At 37.7% G+C, this 23,101-nt stretch overlaps 1 protein-coding gene across 1 annotated transcript; it reads right to left on the reverse strand.

Moving 5' to 3' along the window:
• Positions 1 to 3,320: 3,320 nt before the first annotated feature.
• bhlhe23 (basic helix-loop-helix family, member e23) lies at positions 3,321 to 5,171 on the reverse strand. The gene has a single exon (XM_046868989.1). It carries the CDS (start codon positions 4,759 to 4,761, stop codon positions 4,066 to 4,068), a length of 696 nt encoding a protein of 231 aa, XP_046724945.1. The 5' UTR covers positions 4,762 to 5,171; the 3' UTR covers positions 3,321 to 4,065.
• Positions 5,172 to 23,101: the final 17,930 nt, after the last annotated feature.

Consider the following 23,101-nt stretch of genomic DNA (forward strand, 5'->3'; position numbering starts at 1 on the left):
AAGTGCAGCATCATATAAAGTTTCCACAGAACAATCTCACAACAAACATTCATTTAGTTTTCAAAATGCCTTGAAGAAAGAGGAAAGAGCAGATTGCCCAGCATTACCTCAAATAATTACTCGTTACAAATGTGGTAAGTAGAAAAGCATCTAATTTAACCTAACGTGTACTATATTAGCTTATGCAAGCTATTTAACGACTAAACAAACAAACAAACAAACAAATAAATGAACCCAGCTTACTTGCTTGATTTTTCTTTTTATTATACAAGAATTGTTCTTTTTCCCAGAGTTAACTGTGTAATATCATTCACTTGTTTAAAAAAAGGATCACAGTGAAATATGTGTATGATAAATAGACTTCCCATCTAGAAATCCTTTAGATAAAGAATAGCAAAATGAAGGCTTTGAGTTCATTGAGCAATGAATATGAATTAATCAATTAATTAATGTCAATTTAAAGTCAAATTTAATTTCAAAATACATGCAGTTTTGAACACAGGTCTTATTTAATTTCACTGTATTTACAGGCACATGGTATTAGACAGGTCAGGGTGTGATTATATCTGACAATATCTGCTCAACACATTGTTTTACACATTTCATCAGTTCATGCTTAGGATATAGAGAAATGCTAAACAAAACATATACACTAGACACACACACACACACACACACACACACACACACACACACACACACACACACACACACACAAACACAGCACATCACAAACACATACACAAAACCGCTAGTGCTTCAAATAACGTGCCTTGGAGCTCATATGCTTTCCAAAGCAAGAACAAACACAACCTGAACTCTGTTTCGGCTTCTTTCCCCCCTCGTCTTTCCAACTGCTTTCTAGCCTTGTTTGCACTCCTGAGCCCTGTAGTAAACAAGTGCACGTATAACAAGCACCAGTACTGAGCTGCAAGAGCTTAATGACTCTCAGCAGCACTGTCAGAAACAGTCGGCAGAGTTCAGCACTTAAGGGCATATGCTTCTATCAGTCGCCTGTGAAGAGCAACAAAACACACAACTGAGGCTTCCAGCTACGGTAATGAAATTAGTCCTTTGGAATAAGAAGCATGTCCTGAGACATGAGGGATGACAGTAATAATCATATAGAGAACACTTGTGCAACACATATGAAAAGTTACTGCTCTTTAAGTTTTTAAGTGTGTGTGTGTGTGTGTGTGTGTGTGTGTGTGTGTGTGTGTGTGTGTGTGGTAAAATCCTTTAGGAATCAGTTGCAGGGGTGAGCTAAAAAAAAAAAAGAACACAATAATACATCTGAAATGCTAAATAATTTTGGATAGTGTTGATTGTGTATTTTCTTGCAGCATAACTATTTCAGTGAAATGTATCTTAGATGCAATTTTGAGCAATTTTGGCTTGATTTATGTATATAATTACCTAAAAATGCACTATTGTACTCTAAAACTATATTAGCTAATTGTATAGAATGTGAAAATTATGTTACTTTACCACACAAGTGTAAAATGAATGATGCAGTCACCATGCAGGTTATATGATGATCATAAGTGGTAATACACTTCCATTATTTGCTATGTTTTGTCTCATAAGATATAAAATATAATCTAATATATTCAGGCCATAACTCGCTCAGTACACAGAAATATCGTACCGATATTTGTCGCATAGGTCATTTTCCTAATTAATTATTTTAATTTAAATATTATGAAATCATAAATAAGACAATTCATCGCAAATTTGATTTTAATATAATGTTCGGTACAATGCAACCTTTTTTTCCTTCCCACTGCGCTTAATCAACATTGATATTTGGCCCTTCATAGGAAAAAATTCGGACACCTCTGTCCTGAAGGATTTCAGTTAGAGGATTTTTGTTTACATGTAAAATTACATGTACATTTTTTTGATTAAAATGTGCTCAGAAGCCTAGATTACTTTAGCCTATGTGATCAGTGATGTATAGCCCACAGTATATGTTTATACCTGTTACAAATGAGTCATAAGGGGAAAATCTGTGATCCATACGAACGATCTCAGTGAAAACAGTTAAACCTGGATAGGTAATCAATACTAAAAGGAAAATCCCAGCAATAGTTATTATCACTCCCTTATAATTTAAAACATTGCTATGGCACTTTTAAAGGACTGTGGAGTTATGTAAAGGAATTTCCTTTTTCCTTTGCTCTGTTCTAGAAACAGCATATTTTTATTAGCAAGTGTTCTCCTGAAACCTTAAGTTTTATATACCTTATATACCTTCTGTGATACAGTTCTTATAGAATAACTTAAGATTTCTTAAATTCCATAATAACTGTATTACAGAACTAAAATGAAACTGAGGTACAGTGGAAATTAATAAAATATAAAATACTTCAAATGTTTATAGAGATGTAAAATATATGCATTTAGCATGTATATATATATATATATATATATATATATATATATATATATATATATATATATATATATATATATATACATACACACAATAGATTAGATGGTTCTATGAATGCATATGAATTACACTGGCGACATGAGCAGGTCAGTAGCATTGATTTAATGATCAATGATCATGATTTAATAAATAATTAAATAAATAAACAAGCCCATGCTACAAAAGTGCAGAAGTTTTCGCCTAGGCCTCAGTATCAAGTTGCTCTATAAAACATGACAGTTTATTTAAGTGCACCTGTTCTTTCCACACAGTGATGCCTGGCTCTCAAATGGTGTTAACATGCTGATTTTCGGGCAAAAGAAGCGATGCGCTTTCGGAAAAACTAAAAAATCCCCGCGGTCACGCGCATCTGCTGAAACGGCCCGGAGCAAAGAATAGCCGCATTTAAGAAATTCATATCACATCTGATCTTCTAAACGGCATGATACAGGAATAATAGATTAATAACAACAATAATAATAATAATACATTAATTTAAAATAATAATATATTAATTTTAGAAATAATAAAAACGGTTATAATACAGGAGACATGTTTCAAAAGAAAATATTGTCTGAGTATTGTAAATAATAATAATTATAGCAATAATAATAGTAATAATAATAATAGTAATAATAATAATAATACATTTTAGTTAAAATCATATGTCTGGATTTATTTTTCAAACAAACAAAGATTAAAAGCAATAATTAGTAGATTTGCGACTTTAGGTCACGCGAATGGTCCACGAAAGCATCTTTACCTTCTTCCCAAATAAAAGCAGAAGTGTCAAAGTATTTTGTTGAAATATGTACAAATAATTATCATCATATATGTCCATGATGAAGTGAGAAGAATTGGAGGAGCAATAAAGCGCCATCAGTCATCACTGCTCATAGATGTTTTTAATTATAAAGACGTATAAACAATATATGAAACTCATGTTGCAACAAGACCAGACGCTTTCGCCAGTTCGGGCATCGAGAAGATCTTCACAGTCGTACAATACAATCGGGGATTATGTTCAGGAACATACCCGGAATGACCCTCACAGGCCAACAGATAGATTCAAAATGCGTTACATGGCGTTTTCTCCACTAAGCACTGACAGAAGAGGGAGGAGAGGATTCATGCCCATACTGATGTATGAGTGTTTAACTAAATATACATCAGATGTCGGGATCTTTTTTCTCGTTGTGGCACGTTGCATAGTTTATAATAATAAACTCAATGACCAGGGGAAACTTTTAAGGTTTGTAATGGCAATAATCACCTTACTGAGGACCACTAACATGCACTCCATTGCAATGCATTACATGACATATTGTTCAAATGTTTTCGCTTTAATTAAGAGGACAGAGGAGAAAAGCTGCAATTTTAAAAGCTTGTTCCAAAGTACATACCGTCAGCCTTCGTACACACATATTTTACATGACCTGGATGAAATCTTAGAGTAGTTATTTAAACATGTCGCAAAACTATGGATTAGACTAAACTTCTCTTCCCAACAACAAACATTTCAGTTGTGTATATTGAACCAGCTGCAGGTAAAGTTCAAGTAAGCGCGCGTGTGTATGAGTGCGTGTGTGTGTGTGTGTGTGTGTGTGTGTGTGTGTGTGTGCGCGTGTAAATCAAGGCTTATCGCTGCAGTGCTTGAAGAGACTCGAAGGCGCCGCTGAGTATGAGCACTTCTCCACGCAAGCGGCGAGCGCCGTGCCTGAGAACGGGTACACGGCGGCGGCGGCGGCGGCGGTCTGTCCGAACGGGGCAAGTGCGCTCGGTACAGCCGACGTAATCGTCTGGCCCTGGTTAAGGTACGCCACGAGTCGGCGCATCTCCTCCAGAGCCTGCCCCTGCATGAGGATGTAGTTCTTGGCTAAGAGTAGCGTGGCGATTTTGGACAGTTTGCGCACGGACGGGCTGTGCGCATACGGGATGACGGCGCGCAGGCCGTCGAGCGCATCGTTCAGGTCGTGCATGCGCCGGCGCTCACGCGCGTTGATGCTCAGGCGCAGAGAGCGCTGCTCCTTGGGCTTCTTGGCGGCCGGGTGCTTGGGATCCTCTCCAAAGGCCGAGCTCTGCTTCCGTGAGTCTACTTCGAAGCCATCGTCGTCGTCGCTCGTGTGCTCACCCCCGCTCTCGCCAGATTTGGCCGTCTGCGCCGTGAGGAAGTCCGCAGCGGCGGAGGAGGCGAGCGGGAAACGCGCAGGACTCGAAGCGCCGTGAGGCGGACCGAAGCCCAGAGCCGCTTGCCCATAACGCTGCGTCAGATCCAGAAGCGTGTCGCTGCTAATCGATTTGAGCAGATTCTCCTCTCGAGCGTTCATTTTTGAAAAAAAGAAAAGAATAAATAAAAATAAAAAAACAAACTGAACAAATCAAGAAGTAAAACCTTATCCCGCTGCGTTCCTTGTCGGTTTTCTCTGCGCTTTCTCGCGCTGTCTTCCCAGAAAGTCCTCAGAAAATGTGAAAGTTGGGAGTCGGAGTCGACCCTAGCTTCAACTCGTGTCTTCACTCGCGCGCCTGATCTGATACACCCGAACGCGCGTGACGAGCTAAAACGCACACCGTTATCGCCACGCGTGCTTTGGACACCTCGCGCGAACTTCTGCGCGTGTCGTTGCTGCTGCGCGCGCTGCGTTCTGCCCTCGCCCTGGGCACAGTGTGGCGCGCGCTCCGTCCTACAAGAGCGTTAGTAAGAGCGCGAGGCCCCGCGGGATTAGCGCTCTGTCCAATCAGAGAGCCGGATTAATTAAGAGGATTAGAAACCCACCGGTTCCTTTACTGTAACCGCAAACATGTTAAACATCCGGAGAGGACGAACTCGTGACATCAAAGTGTCTGCAATTTACGTCAGAGATTATTTTTTCTTACATTTAGCAGTAACATTTGTTTATGTAATAATAATAATATAAATAATTATATATATATATATATATATATATATATATATATATATATATATATATATATATATATATATAATATATAGTACTATGCAAAAGTTGCAGGCAGTTGTAAAAACTGATTTATTATTTATCAATCAACAGAAGGGAACGTAAATGAACAGAATAAAAATCCAAATTAAACCAATATTTGGTGTGACTAAATTTTCACTTTCAATTCTTACTTTTGCACAATTTGTACATTTGGACAAGGATTTTTGTAGAATCAGAGTCAGGTATATGGTTAACCAGGTATACCAAGCAGGTACATATTATCATCAAGTTCATATGTAGGTTAAAACACAGTCATTAACAGAAACAGAAACAGCTGTATAGGAGGCTAAAACCTGGGTGAGAAATTGCCCAACTCTGCTATAAGATGAGGGTGCGATAAGTGTGTTTCATGTTTCAGGTCATGGTAAGACTGAGCATTGCAACAAAACACAAGGTAGTTATTCTGCATCAGTAAGGTCTATCTCAGGCAGAGATTTCAAAGCAAACTGGGGTTTCAGGAAATGCTTGGCAAACTAATTTGACAAAGCAAAATGAAATGGGCAATGTCGAGGACCGTCGATGCAGTGGTCAGCCAAGGAAACTTAATTCAGCAGTTGAGCAGTTGACACATCACGCTTACTTCCCTTTAACATCCATTCAACAGCCTATATATATTTTTGAAAAGCTAAGCAAATCTAACTGTAAACTATGTTATGACTTTATGTGCATATACCTATAAAACATAATAATAATAATAATAATAATAATAATAATAATAATAATAATAGTAGTAGTAGTAGTAGTAGTAGTAGTAGCTTTGTGGCTTTGCCGGTTTTCTCCATGCTTTGGAGGTTTTTCCTCTGGGGACTGCGGTTTCCAGTTTAAAAACATGAATTATTGGCTGCAAGACATTTTTCTATACTATAATACTATAATTGTGTGAATGTTTGTGCAAGGGTTTCCCTCACCTGTGACCACTGTGACCAGTGTTTTAAGTTCTTCAGACACCCACAGTTATGAATTGCTAATAACATGCTATCCTAATTACTGTAAAAATGAGTTCATGAGCTTACTGTTAACAAGCTTACATTTTTTATTCCATTAACTCTTTCACCAAATATGATTCAGTAGTAAGTGATGTCCTCTAAATACGACTCAAGACCATGTGTTCATGTACTCATTTGGATAATTCTGCCTCAGAGTATTAAAAGCAGATCCAATCTTTAGTTGTATATAGTGTATGACATCACAAATTGTGTATGACTTACACAGCCTAAATGCAAAACATCAGCAAAAAGACATTGATCATTTTAGTGCAGGCCATAGTAACATATAATTGGGTTGCATTTTGTGTCAGATTTTTCATATAGCTGAAATGAGTTAGATACCCAGACTAACCAGTTCAACGGTGGCACAAAGGAAAGCAAGATTATTTACATTTATGTAAATTAGGTTTTACTTATGTCTTTCCAGATGAAAAATATGCCTACATGTTTGAATCAGCTTAACAATGTTCACCTGGACTGTCTCAGAAGTGCTGGAGCACTGACCACCATGTCTTGAGACATATATAAAACACTTAAACCAAAACACTTCAACCAAAACATTTAAACCAAAACACCTAAACATAAATAAACTGTAATTTATTTAGAGTACAAGTAGGCCAGTAGGACAATCAGTGAACTGTGCATTCTGTGAAGATCTACAACAATGCTGCTACTACCGCCATGTGGTCGCTGTGGCGTATTACAACAATATACACTTGTCGGAATGAGTTCAGAGTCAGGGCCAAGTTTATTAATAATCAGAGGCACCCAGATGGGTTCATCCCAAAGGAATTCAGTAGGGTTGGAGTTAGTGCTCTCTAACCATATCTTCATGAAGCTGGCTTTGTGCCCAGGTGCATTGTCATGCTGGAATAGGTTTGCATCTCCTAGTTCAAGTGAAAAGAACATTCTACCACATCCAAAGACATTCAATACAATAGTGTGCTTTTGACTTTGTGATAACAGTTTGGGAAAGAACCGCATATGGCTAGAAGTCCATTGTCCTAATACACTTGTCCATATACAGTATATTGTTTTTTTTTTTTGTTTTTTTGTACACATATGGGAACTCTGTAGGGCACTGCATTAGATGCATTAGATATTTGCTGTCTATATATATATATATATATATATATATATATATATATATATATATATATATATATATATATATATATATCAGCACCCTTGAAGGGATTTTTATCATGTTTTTTCACTGCAGGACACCCTAGAGGAAACTTTTTCTGAGTTTTTAATAACATCGTACAGGGCACTAGAAATCCTGTTAACTATTATTGTGATTATATTAATATTAAGGGAAAATAATTAATTATTAAATAATTCTTAATTGATTATGATGTTATACATAAATACATGTTAACCATTACAGAATTTACAACCTTTAATTTATCAAAATGACTTTCATGCAGCCTTGACACAAGGATAGAACTTGCTTTAATAATAGAAAAAAAAAAAATTTTCTTCTTATGTAGAGAATCAACAGCCTCAGGGTTTCAAAATGTAGCAATAAAGCTTAGACATGCTTTGAAATTTAAAATGTGTCTCTAAATTTCATCATTCAGATTAAGAATCATATGATTTGCTATATAATTGTATTAGCATTTTATTGTGAATTGGGAACTAGTTTGGACATGATTTGGGGGAATTTGTAATGGTAGAACTTAAAAGGAATCCATATAGAGTCTGCTAAAAAGTCAAATAGAGTCCAATAGCATAGAATAATAAAGTACTGATGAAGAATTAATATGGTACAAAATGAGTTACAAATAAAAATAAACAAATAATAAAAAACTATTTTCTGGTTCATGACAAGGCCAGCATTAGTCTTGGCAGAAAATGGTGGTGGTTTAACTGAATATTCTTCTCACATTCATAATTTAAAAGTAGTTATTGAAAGAGTTTTGATCTGTCTAACAGGGATATAACTACTGTAAAATATACTCTTGTAAGAAAACATTCATGGCTGTCAGAGATGGAAAGGAATTAATTACAATTACTCGCATTACTGTAATTGATAAGGTTTTTTTTGTTATAATTTTTTAAATAAGTTTTTAAAATCTGTAATTTTACTTTTACTGAAGTATGTTTTGTTTAAAGTATTGTACTACATTTTACATCATATCTGTTACTAAGTAAAAAAACACATAAATAAAAATAATGCAAAGAGAAAAAAACTCACACCCTGAAAAACTACTGCACTGATTTATTGATGGACGGAGAACAAACATGCTAAACTCACAAGAAAGAAAGATGAAGATGGACAAGACACATGCCAGTGATGCAGACCCAGATGAAATCGAAATGCTGTTGAATCGAACGTTGTTTAATGTGAGCGTTCATTTCTCTCATTATCACAAATGACATTAAAACAGGAGAATTTAATTTGATGTGAAAGTGCATATTAGACTCAAATCATTTAATGTAGAGTTTTAAAAATTAATTTTGTTATTGATTTTTAATTGGTAAAGGTGTTCCTTCAATTAAAAACAAACAAGTTTCAGATTTAGATCCCCTTGTCCATTTTAAACTACACTGGAATCCCCCACCCCACCCCACCCCACCCCACCACCCCTGTTAAAAAAAAACACAAAACATAAAATTTTACATGAGCTACTTTTTACTTTTTAATTGAATAGATTTTTAGACTGGTAACTTGTTCTTGTAAATTTAATTGAAGTAACAGTACTTTTACTTGGGTAGAATAGTTTATTACTCTTACCATGTCTGATAGTTCACATAACCACTTTTCTTTTTTGCCACTTTTTACAAAAAAAAATTTAATCTTTAATCCTTTTTACTCACTTTATTACCTTAAAATCAACGGCAACCTGAAGCTTTATTTGTATTATTTATTATTCATATCCCATTTTCTTTTTTCTCTTTATCTATTGTTCTGTCCATCAATCCATCTATCTAATAATAATAATAATAATAATAATAATAATAATAATAATAATAATAAAATTTATTCAAAGGCGCCTGTTAAAACACTCAATGACACCCTACAGTAGAGTGAAACATAAAATCTAACAACAACAAAGAGCTTTTTACCTGTTAAAATGAATCTAAAGCATTAGTATCTTTACAAAAATCCTAACAAATTCATCCATGTCTGAAGTATTTGTTATGGATTTCTCTATTAGTCACTACAGTAAATTCCTCTTTCTTTTCTGTAGCATTGTGTGACAATAGTTGGTTAGGATTTTGAGAGTGTGGAGAAGGAACTCAAACACCTCAGGAAAAGCTTTCTTATACTCCTGCATATATTTACACACAGTAGACAGGAGGGATTAAATGAGCGGGATACATTACCAAAAGCACACTTTGGGTAATTAGATAATATTGGCTGGGATAGAGCGTCATTTGAAAATCATTTGAAATCACAAGCCGCCTAAATGGGGATGAAACAGTCAAGAGAGGCGTCTGCTTTGGGGCACTTGTTGAGGAGGACCAGTGCTTGCTGAAGGAAAACTAGAATTAGCCATAAACTGTGGTGTGCTAGCAGCAGGATCACTAGAAACACATGCAGCACTAAGCTTGTTTATAGGCTTAAAAACCATACCTCAAACAAGTTGTAATGGTGGTTGAATAAAGTGTAATGAAATTTTATATCAGTTAAATGTACATTAGTTACAATCAGAACCTGAGAAAAGTACACAAACTTAAAATAAAATAAAAAAGCCAATATGGAGCTAAAGTTTGTAAGTGTGTCCAACTAAAAGTAGTGTGAGATTAGTTGTAGAAAACTATTCGTGCTGCTGGGGCAGGGATACATAAATAAAATAATATAATAAACCTAACAATATGCAAACAAGCAAGTTTAAAGGGTGAGAGAGAGGCCAGTGGTGGTAAGGAATTATAAATCTGGCCATGTACTTCCCTTTCAGCCATTACACACAAAGGCTAGTTGTGGAAGATCTCCCCCTTGTGTAACATATCTGCTAAACCTGAGGAAGCATGACTGGGCAACATGCTGTGTTTATAGGCTGCTTTGCATCTAAATATGTTCATTCATTTTTGCTGCTGTGGAAGCACAAGTCTGTGGATAACTGTATGCTGTAGATGAAAGAACTGCTACTGCAGTCATAACGGCTTTTCTGTGCTTATCCTGGACCTTTCCTTCACAATATGCTCATACATTTTCAACAAATGTAGTTATATTTGACTTTATAGCACACAGCTGTACAGCATAGAGAGTTGTCATTTTTTACATTTACATTTGTGGCATTTAGCAGACGCCCTTATCCTGAGCGGCAAACAAAAGTGCTTTGAGTTTCTAGCAATGAATAAATCTACACTGGTACACTACATTACAAATTAAGATATATATTTTTTCTATTGACCGGTGTAATCCAGAAGATGATGGGTTTGTATTTCAGAAGATTATGGATTTGCTTTACCGAAGATAATGGATTTGCTTTTCAGAAGACAATCATTTTTCCTCAAGATTTCTTCCTCGTGGCATCTTAAGAAGTTTTCACTGTTGTTTCTGGTTGCCCTTTAAATATTTTTTCATCCACAATGCATTCAGAAAGTATTCAGACCCCCTTAACCTTTTTCAATTTTGTTATGTTGCAGCATGATATAGCAACCATTCTAATCTAATCTACACTCAGTAACCCATTATGACAACTTGAAAACAGAATGTTTGAACTATCTGTAGGTATTTAAGGTAGGTTTGCCTCTCCCTATGTTTAGTGATCCCTGTATTTCATTTTTTTGTTGCCCTTTTACAATAAATTAAACAATTCTGAATTCCTTTCTACAATTAGGTCCCCTGGCACTTTGTAAGTGTTCACCTCTCACATGGATGACCCAGGTTCAAGCCCCATTCGTGACAGGAATAACTAGACAACCATAGACCCAGCGGAGAATCAGAACACGCAGTATCTTCTCTCTGTGTTGGAATGACAGAAACAATGGATGCAACACCACAAGGTGGTGCTGGCTCAGCACTTACAGTTCACAACAGAAACTCTAAATTGTAGAATTGTTGACTCTTGCTACCACCATCCAGCAGCTAAGTGAATGTCTTTCACAACCCCTGGCTTCCATCCTAATCCAGGCACCACCTCAGGCTCCTGTAGTTTTGCGACATGTACAGGAACCTTGACTTCCTCCTCCCGAGTGCTTCTTGCCCAGTTCCTATCGCGGCTTTCACACTCAGTGCTCCCTCACATTCTAGTTGCAACCCTCCTCATTTCTTACAGATAGGTCAAAGATCGCCTTTATTATCACTTTTAGCCAAAGCCCTCAAATGAGGCTCAGAGTGACTCTGGGAGGCTCAGAGTGCCACCTACTTTACCTTCTCTGCCTAATTCAAATGGTTTTTGGATCACCCCGTCACCAGCCCTAAATCCTCCAAGGGACTACTCGCAGTCCATCAAGGGAACTACAGAATTTCCAAGTATGCTATTCAGTTACACATCTTTGCAGTATGGAGGGATGGAACAAGGAGGCTCTCACAAGAACCCTCCAGATTGAACTGGCTCCTCAAGATCCTCCTGATACTCTCAAGGCACTCATCAACCTAACCATGCGTCTGGACATCCGTCAGTCTTCCAGAGCTTCCTGTTTTTGATTTGTTTGCTGCAAACTTTGTGTTTGTGTCACCAATTACATTTTGAAAGTTTTCTATCTCTCTTCCCATAAATCATTTAGATTTCCTGTATTCTCTACTTTCCTTCAGCTGCATTTCTTTTTTTTTCTTTTTAAAAGAGTGCTTTATTCCCTGTTTTAAAGCAGCAAGTGGAGGCCATTCCAACTGGACTGAAAACACACTTCAGTAATCACAATAAGGTACGTAACTTTCCTGATATGGCAAACACCTAGATCATTCAGTGTACTGAATGTGTAATGTATAGTCAGTCTTTGTCTGTCGCTAGCAATAATTTTACCTGTGAGAAGTGTAAGTTAGTTACCTTTTTTGACAGAGAAGATCCTAGAATTAGGGGAGTGCATCCAGAATCTAGAGAGAATTAGTGAGTGCAAGAGCAGTCCAGGGTTTGCAGTGGAAAGTCTGGATGCTAGCTAGGCCTTTAGGGGCACCAGGAGCACGGGTTACGTGTATACCGAGAGCCAGGGCGCCGGACATAGCAGGCTAGTTTAGGTTTCTAGGAAAGTATAGGTTCTCTAAGATTTTTCACACAGGAGCTAATGATCAATAATGAATCTACCTCTTAATGCCATCATTATGATGTCACACTATAGAAACCATCAATATTATAGAGAAACGCATTATAACATAGTTTAAACAGAAAACCAAATTAACACCATTTAACAAGTATCCTTTCAATGCAGCCACAGCTGCTATGTCCTTGTAATTACATCTGTAATTATATCTGTGACCAAATCGATTTCCTCCCCTCTGTCAGCAATTGTGGAATTAAAAACAGCTATTAATCCACACAAATATATTTGAGCTTGGGCAGTGTTCTACAGATGTGGTTTGTGAGATTTGACTATTGGGTTTTCTGACTATCTAATTAAAGGACATGAAAATGTAGATGTTTTGTATGCCTGCAAGACTCACAATCTAACTGGTTATAGCAATAGCTTCATTATCTTGTGCTGTAAGCTACAGGCACCTGCACTGTTGGTTCTGGAGGCTTACTGAAGGTTACTTTGACTCTGGGAACACATTATGTGATGGCTGAAATATGATTGGATAGAAACTCAGACAGTAAGTTACACTACTTGAAGTAGCAAAACCGAGAGAAAAGCTACGAAATTAGCATGATCACCCAAGGCATAGGTTTCAAAAGAGACTGGGGTTTGAACAATGTGCTATTCAAGCTATTTTTAAGAAGTTGACAGCAACAGTCAATGTTGATGCCCATAGACACAGTGGTTGGCCAAGGAAACTTATTGTAGTGAAGGAAAGACACATCATGCTTACTTTCCATCAACATTAGAAGATGCTCTGCAGTGTCAGCAGCTAATAACTAGTGGAAACTATAGAAACCCAGGTACAACCATATATTGTCCCAAGAGGTCTGGCCAGAAGTGGTCTTCATGGTGAGGTATCCATGCATGAAAACATAGAAACTAGGTTGCAGAAAAATGATCTGATCTGAAATATTTGGCTGTAGCAGGAGCCAAGTTGTTTGAAACCTTTGCCTGGCCGAGACCTTGTTGATGCAGCATAATCATCTTGTGTAATGTTGTTGTGCTCAGTCTTGCCATGGTGTATGACCTGCAATATGAAACTGTCTTCCACAACCTGACCTTAGTAGCAAAATTTGGCTGTTCCACCAGTTTTTAATCTCCTACACAGCTGTTTCTATTGAGTTTATCACTGTCTTTCAACCTACTGTGCATATAAAATTGATGATCGCTAGCACCTGCTTGGTGTAATTGTTTAAATACCTGACTGTGTTCCTATAAAATCCCTGACTTTTTTTTGCATGTGTACAGTATGCAAAAGTAACAATGAAGGGTAGTCAAAACGAACGAAGTGTGCAAAAAAAAAGAAAGGGTAGTCACACCAAATACTGTTTTAAGTGATCCCATATGGCTCAAATTACAGATCTCTTTCAACCACAAAGATCCCTCCAAGGAATAATAAGATTTACAGTTTATTGTATTTGTGTGTATGTGGTAGTGGCATGCTTGCAAGAAGATGTAATAAAGCGTTCAGAAATATACAGTAACATCCCACAGCTTTCACTGATTTGTACAGGAGAATGGTAGTAATCTACTAATAGTGAAACATGAGCTGCTGAGAAAGACTAGCAAGCTAAATTAATCCTGGTGTGATGGTCTTTTGACACGAAGTAAACAACCATGTTAGATAGATACTCTGTGGCAAACCAATTGCAAACAGCAAGCGCATACTGTATATTAATTCCCCAAACAATTGCTTATAAAGTAAAATGCTCAGAGGTTTTCAGGATCAAAACAAGCTGCAGAAAAAAAAAAAATATTTTTGTAATCTGAATAAATAGCTTGATGTTAATTTAATTGTTAGCGTGTAAAAGCAAAACTGTGTGGAGCTTCACATTTGTCTTTCTGTATTGTTTCTTCTGAGTTTTCTTGTTTCCTTTCACTTCCTCTAAGAAACAATGCCGGGATTGACTATGTTAAGTCGCCCAGAAGAGAGACCGAGTCTATAAATGTGTGTAAATGTTGCCCTGCAATGGACTGCCATCCTATTTCTGCAAAGATTCAGCAAATGACTTGTCATGACTTGGGGAAAAAATGACCACTGAATGTAAATAAATAAACATAAAAACCGTTGATATGTAAATGAAAGCAACCCATTACACTGATAGCTACATGTTGAGTGTCCCATATCTGAATTAGTTCTCGCTTTGCTGTTATTATAACCTCCATTCCTCTGGCATGGCATTCCACTATTTTTTTTAATTGTGATGGTGGGAATCAGTGCTCATTCAGCCATAAGAGCATTAGTGAGCTCAGGCAATGATGTTGAGTAAGGTGGCCTGGGGTTCAGTCAGCATTTCGGTTTATCCCAAAGGTGTTCAGTGGGCTTGAGATACTTGCTCCTGGCAAACAGTGCCTTTTTTGACCGTGCTTTGTGCTAGAACAGGTTTAGACCCCTTAGATCCATCGAAGGGAAAGTGTAATGATACAGCATACAAAGACATTCTATACAGTTGCATGCTTCCAATTTTGTGGCAACAGGGTAAAGCTTACATATGGCGTTACCATCTTTTTTAAATTGTAATTGTATTACAGATGTTAGGCACAAATTCCCAACTGATTTAATTTAGTTTGATTGTCGTTGATCTAAAATCACTGTTGAATATCTTTGACATTACTGCATAGGACATCTATATCAGCTGTATTTAACCTGCAGCTGCACTGTAGTGCAGATTATACCATGAATTTGCCATAAATGTTCCATACACCAGGAGGCGCCATAGTACAACAACTCAACTACATGTCTTGAAGAATAGCAAATGCACTGCTGCATAAAGCTGCAGTTTCTCGTGTCTGTAATGCTGAAATGTGTAAATGTGCTTCTATACATCCTACACTACTTATTCTATTGACCTACCATGACTGACATCTGGCTATTTATTATATATATTTATATAAGACTGTATGTAAAGACTGCATAGGGCCTTTCTTTATTGTCCTTTCTTCTAGTATATTGGGTATATGCTACCTTTGGCTAACCAAGCAGCTTTTCTCTGCAAGCAGAAATGGCTTTTAATTTTACATCTAGCTGGCATACAGATATATATGTGTTGTTGATTGTAATAACTTGAAAGTTCTCACATCATAATTTTTCACATTTCAAGCAAGTGAATTGGTTTTATTGACTCTGGGTTACTGAATGAATGGGTGTGGCTTTAGGTTCTATGTAAAAGGTTCATTTCCATTAACAGCTCTGCTCAATATAGATTGAATTCTCTGGATTGTTTGTGTAATTAAAAGATAATTGAAGAAAGCTTGTGTTTATAAGAATACTTTATAACCCACTTATACAGTAAGTATTCCTGCAAGTCAGCAAGGCTACCCTACCACAAACTTTAACCAGGCAAAGTATTTATTATTTTTCCCTGTGTTTAAATTATTGATGTGGGAATGAGATCAGGAAAGGCAAACACATGCAGAAAATGTGAATTTGTATTCAGGCACAAAATGGGCAGATAAATAGGAAAAGAAAGAGACTGTTCATGCTTAGTCCTTTACAATTTTTTATTTCTTCCACTTAGCAAGGAGCAGCATGTGTGTGTGTGTGTGTGTGTGTGTGTGTGTGTGTGTGTGTGTTCAGTAGAGAAAGGCTTTGGAGCACAAGCATTTCTTTTGCGCTATCAGGCTCTGGTGACCCTCGGGGCCAGACATCCACCCATCCCACACTTTCCCTGCTTCTGCCTCCTATAACACACCATGAAATTATGGTGCTCCACAAGCATTGTGATCAGAATGGCTCATTTCACACCACTTGTTCTGTGTCCTCCAACCATTTTCCATATCAAAAACTGGTCATTGTCAGCAGTCGGAGTGTGGGCATATTTAAATTGGGGTGCATTTATGTATTTGTGTGTGTGTGTGTGTGTGTGTGTGTGTGTGTGTGTGTGTGTGCATGCGTGAGTAAAGAGTGAGAGTGAGAGTGAGGTTAAAGGTAATGTGTATCATAAAAGATAAAATGAGAAAAGCATTCTCTGAAGAGGTTCATGTCATAGCTGTTAGGACAAGAAACAATTTGAAGTTCACTGCTGATCATTGCTGATCTTATACTTCCCATACCTCTAGTAAATGGGAGATGGTGTGTGTCGGCAATGGCAGCCTCTAATCTTCTTACTGGTATTCACTCCATCTCTACAGAGACTGCTGAGGAGCGCACACACACACAGACACACAGACACACACACACACACACACACACACACACACACACACACACACACACACACACACACACACACACAGACACAGAGCAGAGGTTACAACAGCATGCTCTCGGTTTTATTTGGTTGTTGCTAGGTGACCGTTAATCTATAGTTAAATACAAAGACCCTGACATTCACCCTGAGCAAAGGAGGCAATTAGGAAAACGGGGGGAAAAAAACGTAAAAACAAAATTGAGATGTCTTTAAATATATTGACAAGAGGGGAGAAAATAACTATTTTAACTCAGTGACTGTAGGGAGAGAAATAGCATAAACATCTGAAAACAAAGCATGGCTGGCTAGTGTAATGGCACGCACACCGTGCCACTGATTAGCGGCTCCCTGTTGCCACAGCAACCATGGGGCAGTCAGCTCCAAGGTGACATGCCACTTAACGCCCTAGAATGCCTTCGAAGGCCGCAAGGGAGCAGCAGCTCCCATTTCAAACAAAACATCCATGAACCACAGCATTGTAAGGACGTGTCTGTACATAATGCCAGGTGGTCCTTGAGGCAGTTGTCCTGATGGTCCTTGATAATTGACAATATAATCTACAGTGCATTATGCTTCTGTCTGTGTGTGTGTGTGTGTGTGTGTGTGTGTGTGTGTGTGTGTGTGTGTGTGTGTGTGTGAGACTGTCTTGTCAACCGTGTTAGCAGGTCAGACGAGGTCCTACATGTGACCTTCATTCTAGAGATGTAATTCTGAAGGAGATAAAATGGGGAGCAGAAGAGAAGGTAAAGGTGACTGAGATTATCTCGATGAGTTCCATATAGGGAAACAAGAGAATCGGGGAGTGCATGCGTGTCTTTGCGTGCATGTACGTGTGCATGTATGAGTGTATGTGTGTGTGTCTATGTGTGTGTGAGAAAGAGAGAGAGAGAGAGACAGAAAAAAGATTGACACTTTTTAATGATGGATAGATTTTGACTGACAGCAATAAAATAAAATAATTGCTTTCACAGTTATTTGCTTAGCTTTGTGGTAGCTTTGTGGTAGCTTTGTGGTAGCTTTGTGGTATCTCTGGCAAGCCAGCCGTTTTAAACAAAAAAAAAAAATTAGAGAGGTCATGTCTGTACTGGAAAAATGGGCATTACTGCTCATCTGTATAGGATCACAACTCAGCTCTTGCCATGCAGGTTTACACAAGCTAGCTGACTGAGATGGTAAGCAGCTAGATAGAGATAAGCAATTTTAGCTGAGTGATACACCGAAAATGCTCCAGACAGAACCATTTTTAGAGCTCTTTGTCTTGTTGTTATTAGGAAGGGACTACTTTTTGTGTCAGACTGAGGCAGTGGTGCAGCCAGTAATTAATTTCAAAGGGGTTAGAAAATTATATATTGAATAAAACATGACAGGATGTGCTGTTACAGGAAAATAATCAATGACAGGATAGTGCTATGCAGACTGAAACAAACTGGGGAGTCTTTTTCAACAGAAATTGATTATTTTCCAATAGCAGCATAATACAGTGTTTCAATCCTCTTCTACCCAAGCAATTTGCCAACAACTACAATCACAGCAATTTGTCAAGAAATATATATATTTTTATACAAAGTCTGAAATAATTTATTTTTTACCACTGTGCACTTACATTTCATGTTGAGCAACATTCACAAAACAAGTTTGTTCCTCTTATCACTTACATAATAACAGAAATTGATGTTTCCTCACTTATCCTTTTATGCCACTAGTTTGGAGGGTTGAATTTATTAAGACAAGAAATTATGCATCTTGTCATATTACAAACAAACCACACAAACTGTTCTCTTTGCAATTCTTCGCAAGGCAGGAAATAAAGCAAAATGTTACCTGTAATTGGAACGAAAATCTGACGCCGGAGATTCTGTTACCAAATCAATCATTGTACTTGTACACATTTTTTAATTTAGATCATTTGGCTTCCTGCCGTACAAGTCTTTGTGTAAATTGTCGATCATGCATTCTACAGTGATGTGCTATAATACCAATTTAATCTCCATGTGATCTGTAAAATTGCTAACAGTTGCGCTCATGCATTTTGCAAGCATCACTGTGGATGTATTGTGCTGGCTTACTGTTTTGACCTGTTCATCTCTTTATTTTCAACCTTCCAAGCATTTGGTAGCCATGTTCATGATGGGCTTCTAATTAGTGTTCCAGGTTAAATAAGAATTTGTTAATGATGCACATGTTGGCCATTTCTTTTGTGCTGAACAGCTAATAGATGCCATAAAAATCATTATATGCTATATTTATGTATACAACCATGTCCTATGATCATGAAGAACCATTGGACGTATTTCAGGGTGTTTCAAACTAAGAAATCACCACCACTCTCCTCCCCCTAAAGAAAAACCACCTTGACCTTTGTGTGGAACTATTTGAAAGACATTTAAAATAAATTAAAGTACAGTTCTATTGAACCATGTTTGCACTCAAGCTTGCCAGTACACATTCAAGACTGGACAAAGAATAGAGCAGAACAACAGGAAACCGAGAGCCTGCAGATCTCTGACATTTCGTCTTATATCAGCGGTGTACAGTAAAAAGCCTAAGCAGTGTATAAATGTTAGGAAATAGCTGATATGAACCTACATATCTTTTTTACTATGTTTCTTTTCTTTGCTTCCTCGCTACAGTATATGGCATGTAATGTGTGTGCTTTACAGTTGTATGAGTTCGCTATGATTTATTCTTCTACATCCACGTCAGGTTTTAAATTGCCCAGTTATTCATTTCACATCCTTTCTATTATTTGGAGTGTCTGTGCATGTAAACGAGGGTAAGAGTGGAAGAATGGGCGCACACGCACAAACACACACACACACACACACACACACACACACACACACACACACACACACACACACACACACACACACATATGCACACACACACATGCACACAAACACACACGTGATCAAAGGCAAACTCTCTCACCTCTCAGAATCACACTCAAGGGATTTGCTCTTCATTTCCATACCAGCACACCAACCTATCTCATCCTCTCTCTCTCTCTCTCTCTCTCTCTCTCTCACTCTCTCTCTCTCTCTCTCTCTCTCTCTCTCTCTATCTTTCTCTCTCTCTCTCTCTCTCTCACACACATACACACACACACACACACACACACACACACACACACACACACACACACAGAAGGAGGGATGAGTGGAGGCAGTTCAAAGGCTATTTCTCTGTGAGCATGGCATGCCTTGCTTTGATCTTACTCTGACTAATTTGAAGACGTCAAGTTTCTGGGAGATTGGCTCCCATATGCTGCAGTGCTGTTCTCTTCACTAGGGTGCTAATCGCAAGCTTAGCCGCTCACTAGCACGCCCCTAACAACTGCACACACAGAGCATGCTAACATGTAGGCACCCTAGTCCTAAATGGTTCAGTAACAAGGCATGCGATTGGTCACTAACCACCCACTATCAAACCCTGAAGCTTATTGAGGATAAACCAGAGCACAAGAAAAAAGATTCCTCAACCAATCTAACAACACTGGCAAAACACAACTGGCTGGATGCTAGCAAAGGCCCAGATGGACATCAATGTTAATCACCAATTGACTTCTAACAGTCAGTGGTATAGACATAGTTTATTGCACCAGCATTTCATCAGATCTGTATCTGACAACTGAAAAAAAAGTCATCCCTCCTTCTTCTCTCCTCCCAGCACTGCAGCATGCAGATATTAAAGTGAGAGAAAGAGAGAGCGAGAGAGAGAGAGAGAGAGAGAGAGAGAGAGAGAGAGAGGAGGCAGAGAAAGAGATGGGGGTGCATGAATAATTGTTGAAGATATTTTTACTGTGACCCACTTTAAAGTCGAATTCAAAGCTCTTAAAGGGGCCACATTCTGGAGAATGCCAGAGTCAACAGAGCGCAGTGCTGCAGAGAATCATTGGAAATGTTGAACGGAACATAGACACTGAACAAAAAAACATTAGCAATCAATTTTTTAAGGAAAAAAAAATGTGTGAATACCCAAGGAATTCTGTCTCTGCCATTGATGAAAAGGTTATATCATTTCACACAAAACCCTAACATTTATTATTATTATAATTATTTTCTTTTTTAAGAACAGAGCTGCAGTATACATGTTCCCTGCATATGGGATTGCACCTAATATAAGATTGTTAAACGTATTTCTGGACGTTATTACTCATTCCAAGCACATACTTTTCTTTTTCTGTTGCCAGATTGTTTTGCTTCTTTGTAGAAAATCAGCAAAATGTCAGTAAAAAAAAAAAAAAAAAAAAGATTTTAATAAATAAATTACACACACACACACACACACACACACACACACACACACACACACACACACACACACACACACACACACACACATACACACAAACAAACAAACAAACAAACAAACTGTAAAGTAAAAGTCAACTCAGACAATAAAAGGTCACAGAGTTTCTAAAGTTCACAGTGACTTCATCCCCAAATCTACTGGAGCAGAAAAACAAGAGAAGGTTATCAACAGAACAGAAAAAAAGAGGTAATCACTGGAGAATAACAGAAAGAAAAGACATTCAGGAGTTATTGTTTCAAAAACAAGCTGCAGATTAATTATGCATGCATGAGACAATAACAATATTAGAATGATAATAACCGTGATGAGAAAAATCTAAGCAATTTTAAAAATTATTTAAAAAAGTCAACCTTTATTTTTAATATTTCTACAAAAAAACAGGTAACATTTTAAATGCTGAATAGCAGCTATTCATACTGTAAAGCAGTAAAAAGGTTTAGTTTTGGTGCAGGAGTAACAACTATGCAACCTGTGCACCAGGACAATGGTTCTCAAAGCCAGGGTCGCTTTCAGCTGTAGAACAAAATCACAGATTATGTTTTGTGATCACATTGCAACAGTTAGGCACATTATTTAAATGGTTATAGTATTTATTGGTCACAAAGAGTTTTTTTATAGCTGAACCTTCCACCCACTGTACACACTTCATTCAAATAGCAATATATAAACAAATCAATTGAAGTCATTTCTATGCATAATAAAGAACTTTGTTGATGGTAGGTTGTGGTTTTCACCACTTGAACAAAATTGCTTCACACACTACTGTGGCTCCACACAGTCCACTGTGGGAATTAGCATTACTAGCGTACGCAGGTTTGTTGTATACATCTTTTAATTGTGAAATACAAAAATTCCGACACAATCATTACCCCAACCCAAATGGTATTAGAGATAACATTTTTTATTTATTTATAAAAGAGGTATAAAATGAAAGGTGTGTTGTCTCTTTTCATAAAATGCTGTATGAATAATTAGTATGAGAAACAGCTTATCTTGTAAGCAGTCTCAATTGCAGTGTCACAGAAAGCCCCTGTACCCTAAACAAACACACATGCACACACATGTACAGAGAGAGAGAGAGAGAGAGAGAGAGAGAGAGAGAGAGAGAGAGAAAATGTTTCTGGGTTTTTTTTTTCTGCTGGGATGTTTTAGAAAAGAGGTCAATATTTAATGAAGTGACCCTCTTGTTAAAATGCTCTGCCCAGCACTGGAGGCTGGTTAGGGTTTTTATTTATTCATTTGGCCATTCATCATCATCTCTCTCTCTCTCTCTCTCTCTCTCTCTCTCTCTCTCTCTCTCTCTCTCTCTCTCTCTCTCTCTCTCTCTCTCTGGTTAAGAGCATCCCAGTAGTGATGTCCCCCCAGGGAAAAACCCGTACGTCATACTGCGTTAGCTTCCATCTGATTGCACTGCTCTGAGTAACACACACAAACACACACACACACACACACACACACACACACACACACACACACACACACACCACATATACACTTTTATATATTCTACATATCAACACAGAACTCCTCTCTCACACTCTTTTGGTGTGAATTTTTGCTGTCTCGACTGATAGATTGAGAATGATGCTCTCATCAGAATCGTAGGAATCGAAACACTTCAGATTGTTATGATTAATAAAACAAGCCATGGTTTTCACCTTTACATTTAAACAACCCCATCTTCAATACCTGGAGAGCTTCTTATTCCTAATTCTTCTCCTTCATCAGTGGAAAGCAACCAACACATGGCCACCATTTACCCAAATTTGCTTGAGTTGTGAATGCATTCTTAGTAGAGCAATTATAAATGGTGGTTTGTGTGACTCTGCTACGAGTAGATCAAGTGTTGCAGAAGTGCTTGAGTCTTGAACATCTTAACATCACTGCTGAAACAGTCCACTGAGCAAAAAGTTCAGCCAATGATGGCACTGTGGGATAAAGAGCAAGAAGGTGATTAAAAAAATTAAATATTCAGTTAGTGAAACAACT

The sequence above is a fragment of the Silurus meridionalis genome, chromosome 16 (assembly GCF_014805685.1).
Source record: "Silurus meridionalis isolate SWU-2019-XX chromosome 16, ASM1480568v1, whole genome shotgun sequence".
NCBI classification, from domain to species: domain Eukaryota; kingdom Metazoa; phylum Chordata; class Actinopteri; order Siluriformes; family Siluridae; genus Silurus; species Silurus meridionalis.

Excerpts from the sequence above, each read along its gene's own strand:
- bhlhe23 (XM_046868989.1), bottom strand. The coding sequence starts at position 4,761 with ATGAACGCTCGAGAGGAGAATCTGCTCAAATCGATTAGCAGCGACACG.